At 52.8% G+C, this 27,321-nt stretch overlaps 1 protein-coding gene and 1 non-coding gene across 2 annotated transcripts; one reads left to right on the forward strand and one right to left on the reverse strand.

Annotated features, from left to right (window-relative positions):
* On the reverse strand, window positions 1-26,550 carry Cep131 (centrosomal protein 131). The gene is given in 27 exon segments (XM_036196660.1): window positions 1-274; window positions 348-408; window positions 942-1,105; window positions 1,193-1,370; window positions 1,466-1,608; window positions 2,195-2,269; window positions 2,386-2,448; window positions 2,450-2,483; window positions 2,581-2,688; window positions 3,232-3,433; window positions 4,004-4,106; window positions 6,248-6,364; window positions 6,560-6,685; window positions 6,850-6,975; window positions 7,500-7,676; window positions 8,026-8,208; window positions 8,663-8,736; window positions 9,150-9,309; window positions 9,438-9,554; window positions 9,993-10,107; window positions 11,789-11,935; window positions 12,489-12,602; window positions 13,351-13,472; window positions 13,730-13,844; window positions 21,674-21,768; window positions 24,108-24,301; window positions 26,376-26,550. Coding segments are annotated over 26 exon segments (3,171 nt in total). The 5' UTR covers window positions 24,285-24,301; window positions 26,376-26,550; the 3' UTR covers window positions 1-199.
* Window positions 14,195-14,275, forward strand: Trnaa-agc. The gene has a single exon. It is a non-coding gene; the product is annotated as a tRNA-Ala (tRNA).
* Window positions 26,551-27,321: the final 771 nt, after the last annotated feature.

Consider the following 27,321-nt stretch of genomic DNA (forward strand, 5'->3'; position numbering starts at 1 on the left):
AAAAAACAAACAAACTAATGTATTTTACTATGAAACAGCTGCAGGCAAGCTGACAGTCCTGAGCACTGGACTTCCATGAGGGGTGCCTCTCACACCAGCTGCTGGACTACCCTAGTCCTGTGACTTGGGACGTAACCTGGACGTCAGCTGCAGGGCTGAGCATCTGCCTCAGGCTTGGTTTTTCATCCCAAGAGTGATGTCATTTAGCATTCAAAGATGGCCGTCTGTGTTGTTCCAGCAGCTCCTCTAGGTGGTCTGCCCGCTTCACAGCAGCCTGTAACACATTTCAGTCAGGCCCTGGGTACCCCAACCCCAGGCAAGGCCACCACAGACCCAGAGGGACCCACCTCATGCTGCTTCCGGAGACTGTTCACGGCCTCCTCCTTCTTTGCTAGAGCCGTCTTCACCCTGCGGTGATGTGCAGTGGGTGTCTGTGCAGCCCCAACTTGAGTCCCAGGTCAGCCCGAAGGGCAGCCTCCTACCACCTGGTCTCAGCCCTGCTGACCTTGACCTGAACAGCTGGCCCTAGGCCACTGTCTCCATGAGAACCAGATGCTAAAGTGGTTCTTGGAAGGAAGGGGGTTGGGCATGGTGCTGTGCAGACCAAGGTGAGAAGTCACCTCATGACTTTGTCTGTTAGCCACATAGGCGGGCAGCCGCAGCCTCAGGAAGGACTAAGATTCTGGGTGCTCACTGTCACACTCCCTGCAGCTGGCCCTCTGCTGAGTACCAGCTGCCCCAGCCAGAATCCTGGCCCACCCTCTTGGAGAAGCACAGACGGGTCCTTGCCAGCCCTGATGAGACATTCATTCAATGCACCAAGTGACACCCAGAGGGAAGATGCCCAGTTCTCCTCCAGATGAACACAGAGCTGGAAGCCATGTGAGAAAGGAAGAGCCATGACTGCTCCCGGTGCTCCACCTGAAGTCCTGACCACCCACCTCCGATGCACCTCATCTAGCTCCATCTGCTGGCGGGCCCGCAGCTCGGCAAGCTCTGCTTTCAACCTCTGGCTCTCCTCCTGGGAGGCTGCCAGCTGGTCTGCAAACTCCTGTCGGACCACCTGGGCCAGGCTGGCCCGCTCGCTGCACATCTGTGTGTTCACCTGGCAGCAGATGAGGCTGTGAGCAGGCTGACAGGATGGAGGCTCCCATGGAGAAAGGGCCTGGGGCTACTCACCGGGGCTACTCACCGCACGCACGTCTTCCAGTTCCTTCTCCTTCTGCCGTACTAGGGACTGCAGACGCTCCTTCTCCCCTTCAGCCTCCCCGAGGCGCCCTTTCAGCTCTGTGCACCGCTCCTGAAGTTTCCGCTCTGACTGCTCCAGCTCGGAGAGCTCCGTCTCATACTTGTCCCGCACACGCTTCACGCTGGCAGGCAGAGGCAGGTGGCGGTATGAAGACATCCTGCTCCCTCTGCTCTGGGCCTTCCCCATCTGCAGAACTAACGGCAAGGGGCAGCTCACCGGCTCTCGGCTGCCCTCTCGCTCTCCTCCTTGGCCAGGGTCATATCAGCCTCCAGCCGGTGGATGACCAACTCAATCTCCTGGTCTCGGCCTTTTCGGATCTCCTCCTTCAGCTCACGTTCCCTGGTCAGCAGCCATGCTTCCTATAGGATACATAGCAGTCTCAGAATCTGCCACCAGGACAGAGGCAGGACTAGCCTCACGGGCTCTGGGGAATGTTCCCTGCTTGGAGCCACATGCATAGGTCAGGGCTGAAGGGCTCCAGTCTGCCCAGACCCCAGAGGACAGTGTCGTGTTCTCAGGGCATCCTGTGAGCGCAGAGGGATGAGATGGGCCCTGGTAGTATGGCTCCTTGGATAAGGAGGTCATCACTGTAACAGGCTTTTCCTCTTTCCTGGAGAACTAGGGCTGAAGACAGTCAACTACTACTGCCAAGCCAAAATGGCAAACCTGCCCTGTTGCCAAGGGGCCTTAGGGTCTGGGTATCAGCCCACTCTGAAGGGCGCAGACAGGGTGACTCCTGGAGAGGAAGGACAAATCCTCTCAGATCTCCAGGATCTGCCCGGCCCCACTTCCTCCCGTTCTGATTCTATCCTTCCTGGACCCACACGCAGACAGAGTAGCATGGCACAGCTAGGAAAGATGCCCCCCAAGCCCCCAGGCAGCTGGGAGTGACGCCCAGAAGCCAGCATCCCGAGAGCCCTCAGCAGCCCACCTGGCTGCTCCTACCTCCTTCTTGGCACAGCTGGCCACCCACGCCTGTCTTTCAGCTTCCAGCTGGTCCTTCAGGGCTTTCAGCTCCATCTGGAGGGGATAGGCTGTGAGCAGCCCAAGGGCCACTCCAAGGCCCTGCCCACCCTGTTGAGGGGTCAGGCATCAGAGACCCCCTCCTCGCATTCTGAGGGGGATGGCATGCCAACCTGGTGCCTCTGCTCTTGCTCCTCCCGGCTCCTCTCAAACTCGGCTCTCAAGGTTCGAGTCAAGGGCCGCACTGCTCTCCTCCAGCTCTGCCCGCTGCCTGCAGGCCAGCAAGAGTCAGGGAACAAGAGGTCAGCGTGAGAGCAGCTGGGCAGTCAGGGGTCACGGGGAGCATGGAGAGCAGCCCCCAGCGGCACCTGGCTGCCTGCTGGCCCAGCCGCTCCTTCTCGTCAGCCACCTCATTGTAGAGCCGCCGTCGTTGCTGCTCCAGGGCCCGATGTTCCTGCTCCAGGTGCTGCTCAAACCTGCAGGACAGTGAGGCTGCGGCCACTGTACTCAGTGTCGGTCACCCTGCTGGCCACCTCAGCTCAGTGGAGTCTGTGGCTCGCTATGTCCTCTCACTGGCCTCTCTCTGCTCAGCTCCACTCTCAGGTGAGAGCCAGGCACCTGATCCTTTGACCTGAGCAAGCTCCTGCCATGGCTGCTACCTTGTTCTTCCAGACAGGGTCAGTGGGTCATGTGAGAGGAGCCAGCCTGAAGGCACTGGCAGCGAAGGAGGGGGCTGTACACTGGTGGTCACAGGTGCCTAGGCAATCCCATGTCCTGGCCACCAACTCCCTGAGGGCCAAGGGAATGAGGCTGGCCTCTGCAGCACAGTGGCCTACACGTCACTTTGGGCTCAGCTTAGCAAGTCCTGACATCTGAGTATTGTAACAGCAATCTCATGTGAACCTACAATCGAATCTCATAGCACTAGCCCGGGAGGTGGAGTGCACAAGTCCACACAGACTGCAAGTGTTCCAGGAAACCAGTGGCTGCTCTGACCACAGCCGCCAGTGCCCTCCTACCGCTGCTGGGCACGCTCGCGTTCCTGCTTGCCCAGTGCCTCCTTCTCCCGCTCCAGGTGTTCCCGCAGCTCTGCTGCCTGGCGCAGGTGGCGCTGTGCGGCCTGCTCATCACGCTGCTGCAGCTCAGCCTCGTGCAGGCCTCTGAGCCTCCTCACCTCTTGCTTGTGCTTGGCAATGAGTTTCTGGATCTCGGGCTCCAGACCTGCAGGGACAGGGGTTGCACCAGACACAAGGCTGCAAGGCCCTCCCACCCAGCCACTGCCCCAAAGCACAGAGAGAGAAGAGGCAGGGGCTGTACCCCAGAGACCTAGCTCCAGGTTGTCCTAGAGACACCATCAGACCACAGTGGCTTTCCCAGCCTGTGGTACACACAGCTACCCAGCCCCTTGGTGTGTTTCCCAATGACACGGTGCTCAGGATCCTAGAGGACTTGTGGTAAGGCCAGGTTGAGAGTGCTCCCTAAAACCACCTAAGGCTCCACAGTTCCTTCACAAACCAACTCTGTCAGCTTAAGGGCCTGGCACTTCTTTTCTATAGTTCTCTGTTTTCTGCAGTGTGGCCTACACGCAGTCCCCTATTGCCTTGACGTTTCACACTAGCCTCCAAGAGGTGGGAGGCCCTCAGGCTTCTGTGGACTGGGAGCTAGCAGCTGAAATGGAGTTTGCATCTAGCTGCCACGGCAGCCTTCACCGGGGCCTCACCCAGGGACACCTATGCTCAGTGCCACACATATGGGACTGAGGTTACCATTCTCTCTGGAAAGTGTCCCCACCTTTGACTGTGATCTCCTTGATCTTTTTCGTTTTCTCATTGATCCACTTCTCGCGGCGGATTTTCTCAGTGGCACTCATGAGTTCTTTGAGTTTCTTAATCTCCTGAGGAAGAAGACAGGAAGTCAGAATGCAGAGATGAAAGGGGCATCCTGAGCCCCTGCTCCCTTGCCTCCCTCTGGGCCTGTACTCTGCGGAGCTCCTTCCTCTCCCCAGGGGTGGGGACCACCCTACCACACATATTCCAGCCTGAGGCATCAGGTAGGGTGGTTACAGCCACTGGCTTGTAGAAGTTCCATCCCCGAGAGGGATGCTGCCACCCCCGGAACTGAGGCAATACCAAAAGGCAGAGAATGAAGGGCACATAGGAAGGAAGAGAAGTCCTCCATCCGAGAACTAGTGTGCCTTTCCTGCTGACAGACAGAATCAACAAAGCCTAAACTGACCACAGGGACAACGCGTGTTTTCCTAAAGACACCTCCTACAAAAACATTAAAGACAATAAGGAAATTAAGGGCAAAAATGATTTATAACCTTGTTTTAGCAATTCTCTCATGCCTAAATCTAAGCAATAGCACACTCATATACTCACCTTACAACCTCACTTACAGAAAGAAATTCTTTAACCCTTAAACCTCGCATATTACATGCGCTTAACGATATAACTTAGAAAGCTATGGGATCTTTATACACCCACTGTGAAGAAAGCCCCACTCTGTGGGGAGAGGTCACACTCACACCTGGAGGGCTCCTGAGCACCTCTATTAACCTCTGTGCTTAAGATCTACAAGTCTTGCCAGGCAGTGGTGGCACACGCCTGTAATCCCAGCACTCGAGAGGCAGAGCCAGGCGGATCTCTGTGAGTTCGAGGCCAGCCTGGGCTACAGAGCAAGATCCAGGACAGGCACCACAACTACACAAAGAAACCCTGTCTCAAAAAAACCAAAAAAAAAAAAAAAAAAAAAAAAAAAAAAAGGGCTAGAGAGATGGCTCAGAGGTTAAGGGTTAAGAGCATTGACTGCTCTTCCAGAGGTCCTGAGTTCAAATCACATGGTGGCTCACAACCATCTGTAATGACATCTGATACCCTCTTCTGGTGCGCAGGGATACATGCAGGCAGAACATTATATGCATAATAAAGAAATAAATCTTAAAAAAAAAAGAAAGAAAGAAAGGAAGGGAGGGAGGGAGGGAGGGAGGGAGGGAGGGAGGGAGGGAGGAAGGAAGAAAGAAAACATGCCAACACTTAAAAAAAAAAAAAAAAAAAAGACCTACAATCTTAATGAACTCTAATTCTAGTGGGTACTGAAGCTGTTTTCTGCAGGGGAGCCAAGCACCAAGAGAGGAGGGAGTTTCCTGGGCTGATAGGGCCACCCGACAGCTGCACTCTCCAACCCTAGCTGTGGGCTATAGATGTTGGGGTCTCTTTAAACAGAGCCAGCCCCCCCTCACTTGGGGCCTTCAGCCTAGGGCGCCTTCAGGGTCGCCAGCTCTATGCTTTGGGGAGAAGCACAACCAAGTAGCCGAGTCAGACTTTTTTTTTGGGGGGGGGGTTTCAAGACAAGGTAGTTTTGATGCCTGTCCTGGATCTCGCTCTGTAGATCAGGCTGGCCTTGAACTCACAGAGATCTACCTGCCTCTACCTCCCAAGAGCTGGGATTGAAGGCATGCGCCACTGCCGCCTCGCTGAGTCAGACTTTTAACCAGCTTCTGCTGGCCGGTCAGATGGGAGCTGAGGTGCCTGTACAGCAAAGATGAGCAGGTTCTGTTACTCAGGACTTCCCTGGAGTAGGCCAGGCTTGGACTCATGGGTCCATGGCCACTGTCCTGTGAGAAGGGCCAGGTGGGTGGTTTATGCTTACCTGGGATGTGGCAGCCCACACCTCAGGACCTGTGTCCCTGTTGAACTCTTGAATATACAGTTCAAGACGAGGGAGAGGTGTACCAAAAAGAAAAAAAGGAAAAGAAAAAAGAAAAGCTGGGCATGGTGGCGCACGCCTTTAACCCCAGCACTTAGGAGGCAGAGGGAGGCGGATCTCTGTGAGTTCAAGGCCAGCCTGGGCTACAGAGTGAGTTCTAGGATACCAGGGTTGTTCATAGAGAAACCCTGTCTAAACAAACAAAAATCTCAAGAAGAGGGAAGGGAACAAGGAAAAGGTGTTGGCAACCTTGACCTGCATCCTCAGGCCACAATGCCAAGTGCCCTGGGAACTTGTTCACAAGCTGGTATCGGCCAGGGAGCTCACCAGTTCGTGCTGCTCCTGCATCTGGGCCACGCGCTCCCGACACCGCTGGTCCCCTTGCTTCAGCTCAGTCACCACTGCCTCGCACTTCTCACTCAGAATCTTCTTGTCTTCAATCAGCTGTGATGGAGGTGGGTGAGGTTCTGATGCCCACCTAAGGCGCCTGCCTCTACTAGGCCAGCTGGAAAGCCACCCTGGGCCTCAGCCACAGTTCCTGCAGTTAGCGCTGCACTCCAGCGGAGGACCAGCGACACCGAGCCCGGGTCTGCAGACCAGCTCCTCTCACCCCTTCTCAGCCTCCCAGAGCTCTGTCACCTGGTCAATGAAGGACAAGTGCCGTTGGATGGTGGCCTCATAGTGCTCCTTCTGCTGTCGGAGCTGCCGGTTCAGCTCCTTCTCTGTCTCCTTAACACGTCGGACGGTGAGGTCACGCTGTTGCGCCTGCAGGGGGTATGGACAGGAGGCACTGGCACTGGGTCCCTGCCAGAGACCAAGGGCCATGTGGGAGAGAAGACAGACATGGCCTTGGGGATGGCAGGCCTCTTCAGCAGGGTGCTGGCAGTCCCCATGCCAGCTAGAGCCCTGGTGATGGCTAGTGGACTCACCAGAGCTCTCTGTAGGAGAATCATGGCCTGCTTCTTTTCCTCGACTTCCAGCTTTAGCCGCATCATGGATGTACTCCCCTCAGGCCCCAGTTCCAGGGGCCTTGGGCCTGCCTCCAGCACCAAGCTCTAAGGATAGGACAAGCCTCAAGACAGGCCACGCAGCAGCTACCACCCACTTGATGCCCACCCTTCATGGGAAGTCGCTCCATGCCCCGGTCTACCCTGTTGTGAGGGAACAACAGCTGCACAGGACGTCTGGTCAAGGGACCGTGGGGGACAAGTCGACCACAGAGACGGTGTTTGTTATTCAGTGCAGAAGGAGGACTAGGGCCTCGATGCTCTAACACAGATTGTCAGACATGATCTACCCCACTCCTGACCTTCCTGGCCCCCATGAAAACAAGACATCACTCCCATCGTGGTCACCGGTGTTCACTCAGGAAAGATAGCCCAAGGAGACCAGAGCCCAGGATGTCAGGACCATCCACCTAGAGAGGATAACCCATCTAGACCAGACCCAGAGGGAGAAGACAGCCCTGGCTGCCTTCACCTCTGTTCAGAACTCAGCACTGGGACTGCTTGCTGCATAAGGGTCTTGCAAGTGATCACTTCCTGCTGGGAGCCACCCAGGGCCTGATGGTACTGACTACCTCCCGCTGGGGTGCTGGCCGGTCCTGTCCTGACTTCTCCATCTCATCCAGGAAGCTCATGATGCTCTGCAGTTTGGCCTCTGAGAGCAGAGTCCCGTTGTCAGGTGGGCCTGGGGGTGCACTCAGTTTCCCAAATTTCTCCAGGTTGTCAGCTGTCAGGGAGTTGGTGTCATCCTCCTGCAGGTGGTCCAGCATTGGAGGCTGTTAGGGAAGCCTGAGGACTTGGGATCCCTCAGGGACAGTGGGCAGTGAGGTGGAGGGGCAGTAAGCCTGGCTATGGAAGAAGCGCCTCCTGCTGCTCAGACCTTTGAGAATATTACTGCAGCAAGAGAGGTGTGAACCCTCATGGGTCACTGTGCATCAACTTCAAGGGCCGGAAGGGAAGGGAGAGCAGAGGTCAATAGGCCACATCTAGTCCTTGTTAGGGTCCCAACTAAAACAGGAATATGGTGGCACCAGCCTTCCCTGACCCCTATGGAGGCCTCCTGACCTACACAGAAGGTGTCAGTCCCAAGTGCCTGCTTACCTCATCGGTCCAGGCATATCTGTCTTTGTGATAGGTCTGTGGGCGGGGCAGAGGCTCAGGCTCCTCCTCCAGGAGCCTCAGCGTGTCTAGCAGCTCATCCAGGGTTGCTCTGGCCCTGGCCTTGCTCCTGGTAGTGCCCAACACTTCCAAGTCCTCTCTGGCTACATCCTGGGAATGGATGTCCTACAGCAGACAGGCAGGGAGGGGGATCAGCAAGGCTAGTGGTGACTGAGAGCCATCCATGTACAAGGCCCACCCAGTGCTACCCATCCCCCGGATCAGCGCATCTACCACTTGGCACATATCTCAAGATGCCATCCTCGGGAGAAAGGGCCCTGCCCAGTCTCACACTGAGTAGTCTTGTGGCCTTGCTGTCCCCTTTGAACTTCCAGTTCCTCTTTCAAGGAGACGGACACAGTAACCCTCCCTTGGTGGAATTCCAGAGCAGTTCTGTGAGACCTCACCCCAGTGAGATCACCAGACTGCTGTTTCACATCACAACAGGAGCCCTCCAGGCATCCTTTCAGGACAAGGAACCCCAAGGCTGAAGAAAGGGCAGGGAAATGTCAGCTTACGCCATCCAGGCATGACATGCCCTGAAGCCAAAACCAGAGGTGAAAGGGCACTATGTCCAGACCTGTGGCTTGTCCTCTGGAGGCTGCTGGGGCTCTGGGGATGACTCAGAGGCAGGAGGGCAGGGGTCTCCAGGGCCTGTGGGGTAAAAAAAATGTTGGCATCTACAAAACAGAACACAGTGTCATCCCTCCCAGGGCCTGAACATGGAGGTGCCCTAGGAAGGAGCCAGGTACAAGCTCACAGAGACATTGAGGGGTCCCCTGGCCTTCCAGGGTATAAAGTTGTGGGGGGACAGGTACAACCCCATAATGCTGGGCCTCAGTTGTACAGGTCCCACTGCCAGGATGATCTGTTGAGGCCTAGGCACCCTCAACCACAAGTGACCCAGGCAGAAGCAGATGTGAGGAGTAATGACCTGGGGCCGAGATCCTAATCCTGCAGGTGAAAGTCACCAAGCCTGGCTACAACTTGAGGACTGAGCCTGGCAGAGCCTGCAGCTCCTTCCCACCACAGACCTCCCAGAACATGGTAGACTGAGAACCACTCACTGGCATTGTTGGCCTTGAGGGCCTGGTGGGCGGTACTGCCTGGCATCGAGGGTGGCTCCTGGGTGGGTCGAGGCTGCCCCAGTGCTCTGGTCTCTGGTCTGTCTTTAGGTGGCCTGTGCTCAGCCTCACCTGCCTTCTGAGTTCGTTTCTGCTGCAATTCCTGAGAGAGGAGCATTTCTGAGCGGCTGCCTAGAGCAGTGTGTCCCCTTTCCCTTCATCAGCCCAGCTGCCCAGAGGCTTGGTGGCACACAGAATGGGCTGTAGGATGCTGCCTGGGGTTCCCGGTACCTGAATGGCTGCCTGCCTGGCCCGGCGAGCCTTCTCCTCCCGGGCCTTCTTCCTCACTGCCTCCTCCTGCTGGTGCAGGTCCAGAAGGTTCCCACTACCCAGCCGTTGCCTCTGCTCCTGCCAGGGAAGCCAAAGCCACGAACTTTACAGAACTGGAAGATGACAGAGCCCTGGAACCAGCTGGTCTCCACAGGACCCTGAGAGTCATGGGAATCTGCAGAGTCCACTAGCAGAGAAGAGATCAGATCCCCCAGACACTGGATCTGCCACCGTGGCTCAACAGAGAGCCAGCCCCACCCTGAGATGCAGGGAGGTGTGTCAGGGATGGCAGCTCTGTGGCACTTAGCCAGGACCTCAGGGTGTCTCCTGACACATCAACCCCAGCAGAGCTTTAAGAACCAAGCAAGGCCCACAAGGGGGTATGCACCTGTGGGTAATCCCAGGCCTGAACTCCATTTGGTTTGTCTTAACAACTCCACTATGCGTTGTGAGCCCCTGAGGACTCTATGCCCAGCCCTTGGGTGAGCTTAGGTTGGTTTACACAATCACACTGACCTCTCGCTTAGATGCCAGCAGGTGTTCCAGGCTTGCTCCTGCTCGGCGCCTCTGTACCTGGCGGCGGTACCAGCGCTGGATGGTGACTGCAGCCTGGTTTACCTGGTGGATAAACCTGTCCAAAGAACCAGATTCAGGACACATCTAGGGCACATCCTTGTGCCCTAGAACAAGAACTTGTTTGTCAAGTGTCCATATGGGAAGAGACAATAGTGGCTACACACAGCCCTTTCCCACTAGGCTGTGATATGGAAGGCTAGCCCTTCTGGATTCCTTTAAAACCTAACCCCACCCTCCTGGGAAGCTACCTAGGGAAATACAAGTGTCAGTCTACAGTGGGTTTGGATGGCTCTGTGCTTAATCACCAGAAAGTGGAAATGGCCAATGACAAATGACCACCCAGTGAACAGTGATGCTTTCAGGCAACAGGATACTGCTCAGGAGCAAGAGCGAGGACCAGAGAGTTGTGCTAGGCACAGACTCGGGCTGCAGAGAGGCGAGAGCATCGAACCACAGGGAACGAGCAGGTCTGTGGCTGCTGAGATCAGGGCAGAAGAGGAAACACAGGGTGGGTGGGCTGAGGGAACGCAGGGAAGCTAAGATTGTCTGATTACTTTTAGTGTTATTTATTCATTCATTTATTTATTTAAGATAGAGTCTCTCTATGTAGCCCAGGCTGGCCTTGAACTTACAGAAATCCTCCCCCTCTGCCTCCCGAGAGCTGGGACTAAAGGTGTGCGCCACCACACCTGGTCACCGATTTGTTTTTGAAAGTCTCATGTTTTCCACTCTGGCCTCAAATTCACCTTGTAGCTGAGGATGACCTTGAACTCCTGATTCTCCAACCTCTACCCCTCTGGGCATATCTCCGGGGATGCAAGCATGCACCACCATTTACATCTGTCAAATGGGTACATTCTAAAACTAAACCCAATGGGCTGGGAATAAAGCTCAGCAGTACAGCTGAGCCTATGCAAGCCTCTGGGTCCCATCCCAGCCTGTAAGGAAACAAAAACTCAATAAAGCCGACTAAACAAAAACCCATCAACTCTGACCAGAAAAGCTTTCAGTAGATCCATATACCAAGGCTGATATCAATGGTCTAAGAGCTTTCAGCTGCCTGCAACAGGAGCCCATCCAGAGGAGCACCAAGATGGAGCCGAGGGCTCCTGGCCTTCCTCGCCTCCCTCCTAATGTCTACTTGCAGGACCCCCCCTTACCCAGCCTCGGGTCACAGGCCAGGTAGGTGGTCTGGGTGGGAGTCCTGAGACCACCTAGGAGGCTCCAATGCAGTTTTTCACCCACTAAGGGGGCCTGGCAAGGAGCCAGCATGGGAGCTGAGAATCTCTGCCCGTGCCCACCCCTGCAGCCTCACAGGCAGGTGCTTTGTTCTCCTCAGTCTTTTATCTTCTTTCTGCTAAATGTGTCTTTAATTACCAGTTTTACTGAGGTGTAATTACTATACTATAAACCCTCCCGTTTGTGGCATACAATTCAATGCTTTTTAAAGCAAATTTACAGGCAGGGTTGTGCATCCACCAGCACAATCCAATTCTAGAACATTCCCATCACCCTAAAAACAATCCCTGTGGTATCCTGGTTCCTGCCAAGCCCCAAGCAACCACAGCTCCCCTCCCTCTATATAACCATTTTGTCTTTGCATTTTATGCACATGGAGTCTCACCAAGTATGGCCTTCCCATCTGTTATCTAAAAACCAACTATTAATGGAAACTCTTAACATTGGAGTCACAGGTCCCAAGTCCCTCGTCCCCGCTCCTCCCTGTGACCAGTCACCTCTCAGCTTCCTCCTCAGTCACCTCCTTCCGCCTCAGCAGGCTGGTGGTGCCCCGGGTGGAGTGATTGCCACCAGAGAAGTTCTTCCGAGGCTTCCCAAAGTCACTGCCCTCACTGCCCTCTCGAGCTGCAGCCTTGATGATATTGCTGACAGGAAAAAAAGAAGCCTAGCTCTGTTCAGGCTCCAGGCAGGCTCCAAGACTGGAGGAGACCCACAGGCCACGGTGCGAAGCTGGCCCTCCGGCCTCACCTTGCTGGTCCCCAGAACTACCTGCATGCCAAAGTCCCACTGACTGCCACCCAGGTAAATGTATTTTACATTTACAACAGAAAGAGGTTCTCAGAATAGGAGTCCAGATCCAGAGAGACTCAAGAATTCTGAGGACCACTGACTCTAAGTGAAGCCCTGTCAAGGTACTGGGCTTCTCTGCTGCTCAGTTACCCCAAACTGTGGTACCTTTTTAGTTCTGTATGTGGGCAGAGCTTCCTTCCAGGGCTCCACCCTGAGCAGAGACTTGAGTTTTCCCAGTCACCCAGTCAGCTGTTTGTTCCCCCTAGGGAGCTGCCTTAGCCCAGATGGGAGTCACTAAGAGCCAAGAGCCCTGTCACAAGGCCAGTATCCTCACATGAACACAGCGCACCCTACCTGGGACCCACCCCTAGGTCACATGCTCCCTGTATGCATGCAAGCAGGCCTTACTTGAGGGAGGGGGCTGTCTGGTTGGAGCTCTTGGGAGGTGGCCCCTTCTTCAAGGAGGCATAGTGGTTATGCACCATGGTGGTAACACAGTTGCCCACGGCTCCTTTGTTGCTTCTGCCAGAGAGACAGGGAAGGAGGACACAATCAGGTTTTGTTTGTAGCACATGCTGATATAAAACTCACAGTGCTTGTTGTGGTAATGATCAAACACCCCTGGGACCCCACGGCCCACACCCCAGCAGCCAAGCCTTTTTGGGGTTAGAAAAGCCCTTTCTTGTACTCAAAGGAGGTAGGTAGTGTCCCCTGACCCCCAAGGTCAAGGGATGCACACTTGCTTTGGAGGTGGCCTAGAGTATGCTTTCTCCAGTGGCTTCTCCGTCCATCAGGGAGGCCACCCGCCAGGACCTGCCACTTTGGCTACTGCTCTCAGACATGCTTTGGTCTGCCATGTCCCTGCTGAGCATGACTCCAAGTGTGACAAACAGAGCTCTGACACAGGCAGGTTGGGAGCCCCAAGGTGACACAGTCCCACCTCCCCTCATCTGATGAACCTTCCAAGTCAGGCACAGCCAGCCCTGAGGGAGCCTCCTAGACCTGAAATTTCCAGAAAGCACAACTGGGTGACTCAGGCCTCTAGAGGGAAAGGCCGCCCCAAGGGAGAGAGGCATTCCAGAAGGCCTGCTGAGCCTGAGCACAGCTGCTGCCCTTAAACAGTGGCCAAGGTCCCTCTGCGCAAGATGCCACCTTCTGGTCTCCTCCTTTGGCTGAGGGGAAAGCCATTCATTACAAAGTAGCTTGATGCAGCTACAGGAAAGACACAAACAACAGAGTTCCTGGACCAGGAGCATCTGGTGGATGATACCTGTTGTTAACAGTGAAGCTGGGTGCCAGGGCACACTCCTTCCTCCGTAGGCCCAAGGCGGAGTCAAGGGTGCTGGGACTCTGGATGCTAGCTGGCAAAGCCAAGCCCCTGGGCTGGTCATCCTGTGGATCATACAGACACTTCTCAGCTTGGGATACAGGGAACATACCCCAATACCAACAGCAGGCCCTTCCACACCAAAAGGCAGCAGCTGTGATACCCAAGGGGCCAGGGTTAGGATCAAAGCTCACCAAGCCCAGGACACACCCTCCCTGCAGCTGCTGCCCCTTTCTTTGCAGAGGCAGCAAGGATGTGGAGGGAACCAGATGGTGATCCCGGCAGGAATACCAGGACTCATGGCTGCCACATGCCACCTTACCAGGACGTTCCATGAAGCTTCCTTCTCACTGGACGCCTTGCTAAGACTGGCCACCCTCCTTCTCCCACTGGTGCTGCCCTCAAAGAGCATCAGGAAGTCACTGGGCTCTGCTGGTCTGTGTCAAAGAGAGGTCAGCACACAAAGTCCACCGTTAGGGACGCCAGGAAGGAAGACAGGCCGTGTCTTACAGGAGGCAGGAGGGTATGGCTCCAGTACAGGAGTCTGGTCTCAAGCCCAGTTTAAATGAATATTTCTTAGAGGCTGGAGAGTTGGCTCAGAGGCTAAGAGCACTGCTGCTCTTGCATAGGACCCAGGCCTGGCTTCCAGCACCTACATAGAGGCTCACAACCCTTTGTAACTCCATTTCCAGAGAATCTGACACCTTCTTCTGGCCTCTGAGGGCAGCAGGTACACACATGGTACACATAAATGCATATAAGCAAACACCATATACATAAAAAAATGTTTTGGGTTGGGGATTTAGCTCAGTGGTAGAGCGTTTGCCTAGCAAGCACAAGGCCCTGGGTTCGATCCTCAGCTCAAAAAAAAAAAAAAGTTTCTTAACCCTGACCTACATTCCTACCTGGCAGAGATGCCTCAGGGTCTTCCAGCCAAGGTCTGGAAGCCTGGGGAATCTGGGTAGTCATACTGAGTCTAAGGATCAAAGGCCTTAAGATGTGTGGTTACCAGCTACTGCTGCTACTATCATCTCCCTATAGACCAAGAGCCACATAGAAATCAGCTCCACAGAGTCAGAGTTGACAAGGAAGAGCTGCTAGACAGCAGGAACTCCCCCCAGGTGGCCATGGACATGCCAAGGTCTGAACCTGAAGGAGTAAGAGCATTTGGTGCAACGCCCTATGTGAGGCCATTGTAGCTCTGGCGGCAAGTATAGGCTGTGCACAGGATGGCACGATACACAACACACAAGAGTGAGGCACAGCCATGCTGTCCCACAATGAGCCTTGAAAACAGGACACCCAAGGAAGGGCCGGATACAGGAGGCCAGGCAGATCTACAGGGACAGAATGCAGACCAGTGGCTGGCAGAAGCTGGAGGGCATAGAGGGCCTTAGCAGATATGGGGTGATGAATGCTCTAGACAGAACCATGGTGCCAGCTGCACTGAAAATAATGATTGGGCCAAGATCTGGCTCAGTTGCAGAGTGCTTGACTAGTGCCTGCATGGCCCAGGGTTCCATCCCCGGCACCAACAAATAAGCACACCTTTGAGGTGTCCTTGAAACGTAAGCTGTATGGCACAAGAATTACATCCCAACAAAGTGGACAAAAAAGAAGCAACAAAGTTGGCATCACTTGGCTCTAGGCTGCCTCTACACTCTACAGGGAAAAGGGAGGGATGATGGGCAGCTAGTTCCCAGAAGGCTCCTTGGCTGTGGCCAGTCTCTTCTCAGCCCAGATATATCCCTGCCAAGACCATCACACTGACAGACTCCACACCCTGTTATAGGCTTCACACATCACCCCTGACAGAGGCCAAGGCACAGTGTTGGCATCAACAGCCATGTTTCCAGGCCACAGAAGAAGGTACCACAAAATCCACTTCTATGTAAAGAGGGGTAGGCTCATTCTGCACAAACATACAAAGCAGGGAGGTAATAGGGGAGAGACAACTTGTCCTGACTCATAAACAATAGAAGAGACTAGACACAAGGTAGTGCTGAAATCCAGCAAGGCCGCTGAGCCGAGTCAATACTGAAACCCATCAGAAACAGAGAGAAGACCCAGCACACAATGGCAGGGACCGTAAGGCCCGAGACAATCTAGAAAGAAATATGCAAGACTCTCATAGACACTGGGGTTGGTGGAAGTTGGCAGAGCTCATGAAAAGTCACAAAGAAGTAGGACCCGAAGGGACACAGGACTGAGGACAGCATGGGTCTTCTCTAACAGTCATCATTTAATAAGCATGGGTACAGAGAGACATGGGATAGCACAGGGCCAGCACAGCAGGACAGAGGGGCAGGGGACAGGACATGAGGCCATGCAGACAGCCACAGCACTCCATGAGGGAGAGCACTATGGTTTGAATCTGAAATGTCCCTTATGCATTCAGTCCCCAGCTTGTGGGACCTTTAGGAAGTGGGGTCTGGCTGATAGAAGCACATCGGGGAGCCCATCCTTACTCACTGCTACACTTCCACCAGCCAGACCCCACTTCCTAAAGGCTCTGTCTCTGGCCCAGCATGCTCCTCCCCATTTCTTATCTGCAACAGAGCAAGAAGTTACCACCACAAGCTCCCACTGCCTGGTGACAGCCATGCAAGGGACTCAGAAAACTGGGACAGAAGAATGTGGTGGTGTGGTGTTCCCCAAAATATCGTGCACCCTAATAAACTTATCTGGAATCAAAGAACAGAACAGCCACTAGATACAGAGGCTATGGCACTCTTGCCTTTAATCCTATCACTTGGGAGGCAGAGATCCATCTGAATCTCTGTGAATTAAGGCCACACTGGAAACAGCCAAGCATGGTGACTCACACCTTTAATCCCAAGAAGTGAGCCTTTAATCCCAGGAAGTGATGTCAGAAAGCAGAAAGGTATATAAGGCATGAAGACCAGGAACTAGAAGCTTTTGGCTGGTTAAGCTTTTAGGCTTTGAGCAGCACAGTTCAACTGAGATTCATTCTGGATGAGGACTCAGAAGCTTTCAGTCTGAGGAAACAGGATCAGCTGAGAAACTGGTGAGGTGAGGTAGCTGTGGCTTGTTCTGCTTCTCTGATCTTCCAGCATTCACCCCAATCACTGGCCTCAGGTTTGATTTTATTAATAAGACCCTCTAAGATTGATGATATATCTGGCGCCCAACATTTATGGTATGAATTCTTGAAAAAGCTACTTGCCTGTGGCCTTACGGACCCCAGCTCAGACCGGAGCTACCCTCAGCTGGTTGTGGTGGAGCACACTGGTTGGATTTACTGAAGAAGGCAGAGGCAGGAGGATCCCGAGTTTGAGGCCAACCTAGGAGAAGCTTTGGCCAGGGCTGAGCCACAAACAGTGGTGGGACCATGGAGGCAGTGGCTACTGCTCCAAGTTGCTGGCTTCTTCTCATCGTGTTGGTGACTGCAATGATGCTGCTACCTGGGATGAAGGGTTTACTGCTGCTTGTTCAGAGAAGAATTGCCAGGACAATCATGTTACAAGAAAGCATCGGCAAAGGTCAGTTTGGAAAAGTTTGGCCAGACAAATGGTGGGAAGAAATTGCTGTCAAGATTTTCTCTTCTAGGGAAGAATGTTCATGATTCCAAGAGACAGACATTTATCAGACTGTGATTGCTCCAAACCACAGAGGAGGCGCGCGCGCGCATACATACACATACACACACACACACACACACACACACACACACACCTACACACACAAAATCTAAAGGGAACCATGACCATGCCTAACAGCGACTTTGAAATCTTAAGAAAGATGACAGGATCCCACAGTGATTATTCCACATGGATTATGGTAAAGCCATTAAGCTGATTAACATCACAGAAAGATGGGCTTTAGACTACAAACTACTCAGGACAATTTTGAGATGGCTAGCTGAGATGATCCAGCCTGACAGACTACTTGAACAAGGACTTGAAACAAGCTCTGCACTTTCTCATTATTCAGCGACTGGACAAATGATACGGGACTTGACAATTAACCCAAAAATTTTCTTTTCAGGATCCCCTAAAGATGTCTCCACCCCCAGAAAGCAGGAAGTAATTTTAAGAAAACGACGACCACATTCCCAAGAGGTGGGGTGGGTATTTTTGGTCGTTTTATGAGTTATGGATATTGTCATTGTTTATGATGGTTGGTTACAAGTTGTTAATTTTTGTTTTGTTTTGTTTTGTTGTTTCTTTTTTGTTTTTTGAGACAGGGTTTTTTCTGTGTAGCTTTGCGCCTTTCCTGGAACTCACTTGGTAGCCCAGGCTGGCCTCGAACTCACAGAGATCCACCTGCCTCTGCCTCCCGAGTGCTGGGATTAAAGGTGTGCTCCACCACCACCCGGCCTATAAGTTGTTAATTGTTAATGGTCAAAAAAAGAGCTGAACAAGGAGATTAGATTCAGAGTTTTTGTTTGAAAAAAAGAAAAAGAAAATATAAATATGAGGTAGACCATTGACTCTACTCTGAGAAAAAAGATAAAGAAATAATAGGATAAATGGGTAGATCATTGAATCTACTCTAAAAAGACAAAGGCAAAGATATAAAAATGACAAAAGGTAGATTATTGAATCTATTATGAAAAGAAAAAAGAGAGAATATAGATATAATAAGATAAAAAGGAAAATTATTGAATCTACTTTTAAAAAGGAACTACTTGTTTTAAATAGGATAAGTAATGAAATTTTTTTGTCTGAGTTTATCAAATGTTACTGGACTGGACATTATTAATATATATAAAATGGAGTTTTTTGTCTGAATCTGTTAAATGTTAATGGACTAGACATTGTTAATGTAATTCTTGGCTGTATATATTGTATATACTTATTGGATAGTTTTTCTTGTATTAGTTATAAGCTTTTTAAAATTTTAGACAAAAAAAGGGGAAATGTGGTGGTATTGTGTTCCCCAAAATATTGTGTACCCTAATAAAGTTATCTGGGGTCAAAGAACAGAACAGCCACTAGATACAGAGGCTAGAAAATGGTGGCACTCACGCCTTTAATCCTAACATTCCAGGGGCAGAAAGAAATCCCTCTGGATCTCTGTGAGTTCAAGGCCACAATGGAAACAGCCAGGCATGGTGACACATGCCTTTAATCCCAAGAAGTGAGCCTTTAATCCCAGGGAGTGATGGCAAAAACAGAAAGGCGTGAAGACCGGAAACTAGTAGCTTTTGGCGGGTTAAGCTTTTAGGCTTTGAGCAGCACAGTTCAGCTGAGAGGCATCCAGTCTGAGGAAACAGGATCAGCTGAGGAATTGAAGTGGGCTATGAGAATGCCTTGGGAACTGGTTTGTGGGAAGGATTTGGAAGTTTGGGGCTACAGGCAAGAGAAGCCCTAGAATGCTGTCAGCGGAGCCAAAATGCCGATGGAGATATAAACAGTAAAGACAGCCATGGTGCTTCAAATAGAGATAAGGACCTTGGCCGGGCGCGTGGCACACACCTTTAATCCCAGCACTCAGGAGGCTGAGTTCAAGGCCAGCCTGGTTTACAAAGCAAGATCCAGGACAGGCACCAAAACTACATAGAGAAATCCTGTCTCGAAAAAAAACAAAAACAGAGAGAGAGAGAGAGAGAGAGAGAGAGAGAGAGAGAGAAGGAAGGAAAGAAAGAAAGAAGTAAGGAAGTAAGGAAAAGAAAGAAAAAGGAAGGAAGGAAGGAAGGAAGAACCTTATGTGAGCTGGAGGCTACCTATGCTACAGCAACAAATCTGTGTACACTTTGCCTGTGTCCTGAAGTTTTTAGGTGAGGCTGAATTCAAAAGCAATAAACTAATTTACTCAGCAGGAGAAATTTCATGACAGTACAGCATCCAAGCCGAGACTTTTAGGATTTTAAAAACACGCAGCATGAGGAAGGAACATCAACCTGGGGATGGGTTGCACAGAGCAGCCTCATTAACACTCACACTTTGTACCAGGAGAATAGGAAAAGTTCTTTGATACAGACCCCACTGTCAAAGGCTCCAGGATGTGAAAATGTGAACAGTTCAAAAGACATTCATGGGGCTGGAGACGTGGCTCAGTGGTTAAGTCCCCAGCTGCTCTTGCAGAGGACCCAGGTTAAGTTCCCAGTACTCACATGGCAATTCACAACCACCCTTAACTCTAGGTCCAGTGGATCTGACATCCTATTCTGAACTCTCAAGAAAAAAAAAGAAAGAAAAAGAAAGAAAGAGAAAGAAAGAGAGAGAGAGAGAGAGAGAGAGAAAGAGAGAAAGAAAGAAAGAAAGAAAGAAAGAAAGAAAGAAAGAAAGAAAGAAAGGGAGAAAGAAAAAGCTGCAGAGTCTCAGGGATGCTCTGCTGCAAACAACCAGCTAGGGAAACATTTTCTGCATTTAGCTGCTGAGGCCCAGTGAAGTCCAGAACATGCAGAATGCAGGAGTTCCAATAGGGTTAAGGAGGCTGTGTGCAGTGAGGTTGTATAGTGAGCAAGCTACATGTGAAGATGTCATGGTGAAGACCAGGTTGCAGTGTGGACCCGAGGATGGGGGAGGTGGGGAACCAAGCCTTTTGGAACCCAGCTGAATACACTAAGAGCCCCTAATGCCAGATATGGCTGCAAGACTGGCTGTTTGCCCTGCTGGGTTGCGGGTTTGCATTGGTGTGACTGTTTCTTGTTGTGCCCCGTCCTTCCATTTTGGAATAGGAATCTTACTCTGTGCTCTGACGTGTTATATATAAATAACTTGTTTTTTATTTTACATGAGCTCACTGTTACAGACTACAGGGACTTTTAAAGTTGGATTGAAAGCATTCCAAATTCTGACATGGTCAGGAACCTATGAAGATAAGGAGTGGGAGACTGGCTTAAATGATGTATTTAGGTGTCACGCTGATAAGGAGTAGAGCCTGATGAAAATCTACAATCACCTAGGAAATGGGCCTTTGAGCATGACTGTGTGAGATTATCTGTGATCCCTTAATTTGAGGTAGGGAGATATGCCCATTCTTTCTTCCCAGTGTGGGTAGCACTGTTCCTTGACTGGGATCCTGGACTATATATATGGAGAAAGAGAGCTGAGAAGCATGTATCCATCACCCTCCTCCAACTGCACAGGTGATATGACCAGCTGCTTCAGGTTCCTGCTACCCTGACATCACTGCAGTGACAGACTGGACCCCTGAGTTGTGAGCCAATAAACACTTTCTTCTTTAGATGGCCTCTGTCGGGGTATTTTATCAGAGCCAACAGGAGAAGAAACTAAGCCAGACATTCAACTGCTAACACATGTAGACCTGCTCTCCACCAGCCAGAGAAGCTCGGGTATGTCTGCAAAGGGTTTCCTGGAGGTCTTTAGTGAGCATAACCACACCGCACACACAGACATGCACACTACATGTACCAAGCCCACTACTCACACTGCACACCCATAACTCATACCATCCATACCACGCAAACACACCACAAACTGAATACTCTAATACATGCTGCACATGAAGCATACTCCACAAATCCATATGCCACAGACATGTGCATGTACAGCCCCCTGTACACATCCCCACTGCCAGCACTATCACATGTGCCCACCCTACACCCCTGGAGATCCTGCATTTTCAGCCACCGGCAATTTGGACATGCTGAGAGTATGGCACGCTGTCTCTGAATCATCCTGGGTCCTGAGGTTGCTGCTTGGTGGACTATGAGCTGAGGATGTCTGCATTTGCTCTTAGTACAGCTCCTGTGTTCCCAGAGGAGGGTCCACCTCAGTTGGCTCAGAACCTGAGTCTCACTGAGTCTCATACCTGCTGCTCGGGGACAATTCATGCAAGAGGGCCTTGATGTCCAGCTCAGTAGCATTGGCACTGCTGGCTCTTTGCTGGCCTCCCCAGCACTGAGGTTCCAAGACAGCTATGCTGGTTGAAGACAGGCATGGGGTCAAAGGGAAGACTCAGAAGTGTCCCAATACTGATGCCTCCTATTAACAGTGCGTTTTGACATCCAAAGGGCAGGAGAGGCTATAGCTGAAAGGCCCACAAGCAACCTCACTGAGTACTCCTGAGGAGGTAGGACAGAGAAGAGGTGGAGAAGCAGGTGGGACTGACCCAGAGGGCCCAGGATCTCAAGTCCAGCAGAGATGGAGCAGGACAGAATGAATGTTCTTAGCCATCCGGAACCCTCCTAGCTCAAGGGAACAGAGTGAGCCACCAAAGCCAAATGGTATGAGGGTCACCAGATCCCACTGCCCAGCAAAGACCATGACGGATAGAGCTGGAAAAAGAGGAGGGAGTAGTTGGTTGCAGGTGACCTGGAGTCACAATAGGTTACCTGGGGGAGCTGGTCCATGACTGGTTGACCTGAGTAGTGCTGTTAGATCTTCGAAGATTGTTGATAGCCCGGGAGCCCCCAGGCCCTGTGGCCTCCTGTAGAAGGGAAAAGAGAACCTAGTTAGTAGAGACGACCTTAGACACTTGCCAGTTGCTCAGCCAGGCCTGAGAGAAATCATCGGGGAACGAAGGAATGTTCAGGGTCCCAAACAAGGCTCTGAAGGTGGTACATGGACAGTCAAGGCCACGGGACAGGATGGATGGGAAGCAATTCTAGGCCTAGCCATTGGTGGGTGTGTGGGGCAGGGCCCCAGCCTCTGAGAGCTAGCTGTACTGCACAGAATAGGGAGCCCTTCACCCCTGGAGTGCGGGAGGGCCCAGGGAGTAGCACCAGGCCTGATTAGAAACTGCTCACCGTGTGCCACTGCTGTCATCAACAGTGAACCTAGTGTTCTCCAGGGTGGAAATGTCCCACTGCAGGAAGTGGGAGGAAAGCAAGTGGCGCATGGCTGTCTGCAGGCAGACCAGGAGTGGCCGCGGTACCCCACCCAGTGCATGGCTGTCTGCAGACCAGGAGTGGCCGCGGTACCCCAGCGGCAGGCTCACCTCTCCCTTTGCCCTCTGCACTTTAAAAACCGGCACATCTGACCCACTCTTTTGTTTTTCCCCTTGGTTTTCTGAGACGGGGTTTCTCTGTGTAGCCCTGGCTGTCCTGGAACTCACTCTGTAGACCAGGCTGGCCTCGAACTCACAGAGATCCTCCTGCCTCTGCCTCTGCCTCTGCCTCGAAAGTGCTGGGATTAAAGCTGTGCACCACTGCCTGGCCTGACCTACTCGTACCAATATGGAGCTGCTGAACCCATCCACACGGTGTCGGCACTGCACCAGTTGTTTTGGGGATGCCCTTTTCCTTTTCCCTCTTTTCCTAACGGAAGGTTTATGTTCTTCACACCAAAGAAAGAGGTGAGGGTGGGCCTTGTGCTCACTGAAGGTTATCAAGGTGGAGAAGAAGTGTTCATTAGATAAATAAGGTCATGGGCTAAAAACCTTAAATGCTACCAGTGCAAAGGGTAGGGCATCATCAGCCCAGGAGCAGGACCCTCCTGGAGACAAAGCTAGCTCACTCCACTGCCACATATGTGGTCTCTTGGGATTTCAAGGCCTGCCCAGGGAAAATGCTCTTCAGAATCCCTATGAGATAAAGCAATCAGAAGGGCCAGCACTGGGAAGATGAGTCCTGGCCAGCTGCTTTTTCATTAAATACACCAGGGCTAGGGTCACCCTACAGAAATAAGCAGCTGGGCCATCCCACAGGGAGAGAACCTGGCAGCTTTCTCCACACAGCTGAGCCACACAAGCTGTCACTGAAGGAGAGACTGGTGTGATGGGAATGCTGTCCTCGGCAGGAGGCCTGGGAGAGGTAGCTATGGCTCCAGGTGGCTGCAGAGGAAGCCCGGCCATGCAGCATGGGTCCTCAACTATACAACTCTGTCTCCATGTAGCAGCAGCTCTTTGATGCACACATGTGGCCCTGGCTCACCACTATGCTTGGAGCTTCAGGGCAGTGGAGGGATCTCAATAGGAAGGTGGAGGGACCAGGAACTTAGGGCAAAGCTGTAGCTACAGAGCGCAGCAGGGTCAAGAGTCACACTAGCCTGAGTTGCCTCCCCTCTGCTGAGGTAGCCTAGTGACTGGTCTGACATCCCAGGTCCTCGGTCTACTGCAGGAATGTGTCCAAATCAAATGTCCTTTATTGGCTGGCTATCCCTGTCCCAGAACGCAGCCCGAGCAATGTAGGCCTACCCCACCAGACAGGGATGGTTGTTTCAGAAAGAAGAGAGAGGTGAGCCTTTTCCGGAAAGGACCTGCTTCTCAAGTAGAGTCACAGACTGGAGGTAGCATCCAAGTCACGCCCAGGCTCCTCTCTGTTCTAGAAGTCCAGGCCAGACTCAGGCCCAGCCCTGATCCCCAAAGCACTCGATTCCTCTCCTGGCCTGGCAAGAATGCCTAGCGGACAGCGGCTTGGGGTGGTAAGAGTCCAGCTTGGCCTCTCATGGTCACCCCATGGATTTCTGAGTGACACCCCCAGCCCATGCCCCACAGAAGCAGGCTGGGGAAGGAAAAGCAGTTCTCCCCAAAGCCCCAACCCCTACCCATCTGCCACCCAATCAGGTTCTACAAGGCCACAGTAGCACATCACCCTCCCACTGGCCCACCCACTCAAAGAACCTAAAGAAACCTAAAGGCCATGGAGCAAGAAGAGCAGGGTCTGATGCTAGAAGGACGCAGGTCCACCCCAGGGCAGCTCAGCAGGCTTGTGAGGCCCAGCTCTCCCTGCCCAGGGGGTAACCACGGACATGAGATAGATGTTCTTGGGAGGAACTATACCCAGAGACCAGATGCCACTCCAAAAGGGCCCTGGCGCCCACACTCACCAACGCCTTTCTTCTTGGCTCACTGCCTGTGGCCACAGACACGGATCGGACAATGGACTTGGTGGCAGAAGCACTGCTGGGGCGCTGGGACATGGGTGGAGGGAGGCCAACCAGACTCAAGTCCATACCTTCTGGACTGCCTTCAGGAGTAGCACTGATGGTCCGTGAACCTTTCATGGTGGACCAGGCTAGCTCTGAGACAGAAATGAGAGCTACAATCAGACACCATGGTAGGGGCCAGGGATGTTGCTTAGTCTCCACTAATCTCCAGTGTAGCATAGAGCCAGGTACGGTGGTGTATGCATGGAATCCTGATGCTCAGAAGGCAGAGGCAAGAGGACCAGAAATTCAAGACCATTCTCAGATATATGGTGAGTTCAATTCAAAGCCAGCCTGGGCTACATGAGGCCTTGTCTAAAAAATGATGGAGGATGGAGCTTAGAGAGGTGATCCAGGACTTAAGAGCACTTGCTGCTCTTCTAGAGAGACAGAACTTGATTCCCAGTACTCATATCAGTGATTCACAACTGACTGTAACTCCAGCACCAGAGGATCTGACACCTACACACAAATTAAAATAAATACAATTTTTTTTCAAAGACAGGGTTTCTCTGTGTAACCTTGGCTGTCCTAGAGCTCATTCTGTAGATCAAGCTGGCTACAAACTCACAAAGATCCACCTGCCTCTGCCTCCCAAGTGCTGGGATTAAAGGAGTTCTCGACCACCACCCAGCTTAAATTTTTCTTTTAGAGACAAAAAAAGAAATGACAAGACACATGGAGGAATCTCAGCCTACCTGCCATCCAACTCTGGAAGCTCCCATTAGGGATGGGAGCTCAGTCAGGAGCATAAGATAAGACTGCTCTAAACACTAACAGGGCTCTGAATGGTGCGAAGTGAGCAGCTGAGTCATGGCCTTGTGGGCACAGGCCAGCACTCCCAGAGGGTGGTAGCAGCAAGCAGTGGTGGGTACGAGCCTGGCCCTGCCACTTACCCTAGCCCTAGATCAAAGGACTCCACCTGTTCAGGACATTCTCTGCATTTAAAAAAAAGTGCATCTTTCTGGGCTAGCCTGAGGTTCAAATGTGACTCTGAGGTTGGACCTTGGAGATCCCTCAACAGCTTTGACCGACTGTAGCAGGATGTGAAACCATAAAAGTTCCTGCATCACCAGAGAACAGAGTTCATGGGCATGCTGTGGTCTCTGGTTCAACCACTGGGTCCTTGCCTTGCACAAGTATAGCAGCCCTCTCTGGCCAGGGCTCAACCTCACATCACTCATTGAATCCTTCTCAAATGTTCTCAGCTCACTTCACACCCTAGGGGAAACAGCTTAAGACAGAATAAACCTGAACACCTGACATGTCCAGCTCTGTAACCACTCCACTTTGCATTAACCAAACTTGCCTTCCTGTTCCCCAAACCCAGGCAGTGCATCCCAACACACCTCTGCATCTGCAATCTCCTTGCCTCCAAACTGTCCATTAGTTTTCTTTGTATCAAATTGCTTTGCTTTCTGGACACCCTTGAGGGGACAGGGACCACGCAGTCTCAGCGCCTGGCATGTGGAAGGCACTGAAGTGGTGAGGACTTGGGTGAGAGATAGGGGCACGGGGCAAATGCTAAGTGATTACAATCCCCTCGCAGAGTCCAAGGAGCCAAGAGCATACACTCACTATAGTCCAAAGTGATGCTGCCTTGGTCCTGACATCCAAGTGTGTGTGGTGGGGGCAGGGTCCCTACTCTGAGGCTGCTCTGACATCAGTCTGGCCAGTGTCCTCAGTTACATATTTCTGGTTGTGTGGGTGAAACCTAACCCCTTCCCCTACTTGGCACTGGCCACACCCGGGTGGACTCTGGCTGGCTCCTGAGCTGGTGGACATGGCTTTCCTAGCCCCACGTGCAGCCAGTGAGGTTCTGGGCGGTAAACATAGCCTCTCCATGGAAACCTCCAAGCCAGATGAAGGGAGGCTGGGGAGGCCAATCTCACCCCGGACAAAACCGCGCCGCAAGCTCGCAGGATCAGGAGGGGCAGGAGCCTGCTCCCAGGCCCTCAGGGCGCAGCTGACCCGGAGAGGCAGGGCCCTTGAGCAGTGCAGTGCTGCGCTCCTCCGAGGGCGACCCGCACCTCCCAGGCTCCTCGGGGCTTAAGGCAGGGTTTCTGGGCCGCCCGAATGGACCCCGGGGCGGTCTCCCCGGGAGAGGGGTACTGGGCACAGGCCATCCTCACTGCAGGGCCCGATCCCTCACCGCGCGATGCCCCTCACCTGCGCGGGCCCGGCCTGGGGCGCAGGGCCCGTGGGCTCGGCCTGGCGGGCACGACTGCAGAGCCACCCGGGGCCCCGGGGCTGGCCTCGGCGGCGGGTGACAATAAAGAGCCGTCCGCAGAGGCGAGTGGCGGCGGCTAGCAACCAACCTGGCGCCTCCCCCGCTGTCCGTCACGCTGGCCCGCCTTTACAACGCGCGCCGCTCAGGGATTGGCTCTCCGGACGCCCTCTGCTCGTCGGGCAGCTCATTGGGCCGCTGGGCTGTCCTGCCATTTCCGGCGTGGGAGGAGCAGCCGAAAGCTAAGGTAGTGGAAGCGGGCGGAGGGGCGGGGCTTCGGGGAGGCGGAGCCTGCGGGCCCGGACCTCCGGAGGTCCGGCTTCTGGTCCCTTCCCCGCTCACCGTGGGTCCTCCCCAGGCCTGACAGGACGACCGGGTGGTGTCTCTGCGCCTCTTCCCATTCTTTTTTACCTGCTTTCAAAATAGCTTGCGGAGACCCCTGGTGGCTCCACTCACTGCCACCCGGTGGTGGGCTCTCCTCCTTTCGCCCAAAGGGCTCGGGACACGGAAGTTCAACTGCCCACTCCAACAGAAGTTAGTTAAAGAGCAACCTTATAAATTCAAATGCTTTAAAAAACTATCAGCATGTGTTTACTAATTTATGCGCGCGCGCGTGTGTATGTGTGTGTGTGTTTGGGACGGTGGTCCACGGCCTTGCACACACGAAAGGCGGGCTCTGCCACTGAACCTCAGCCATTTTCGTTTTAAGAAAGGTCTCAGGCTGTGGTGCACGTCTTTAATTCAGAGGCAGAGGCCAACCTGGTCCACAAAGCGAGTTCCAGGACAACCAGGACGTCAGAGAGAGAAATCCTGTCTCGAAAAACAAACAAAAAAGATCTCATGTAGCCCATCATGGCCTCAAACTCACTATGTAGCTGAGACCAGATT

The sequence above is a fragment of the Onychomys torridus genome, chromosome 8, assembly GCF_903995425.1.
Source record: "Onychomys torridus chromosome 8, mOncTor1.1, whole genome shotgun sequence".
Taxonomy (NCBI): domain Eukaryota; kingdom Metazoa; phylum Chordata; class Mammalia; order Rodentia; family Cricetidae; genus Onychomys; species Onychomys torridus.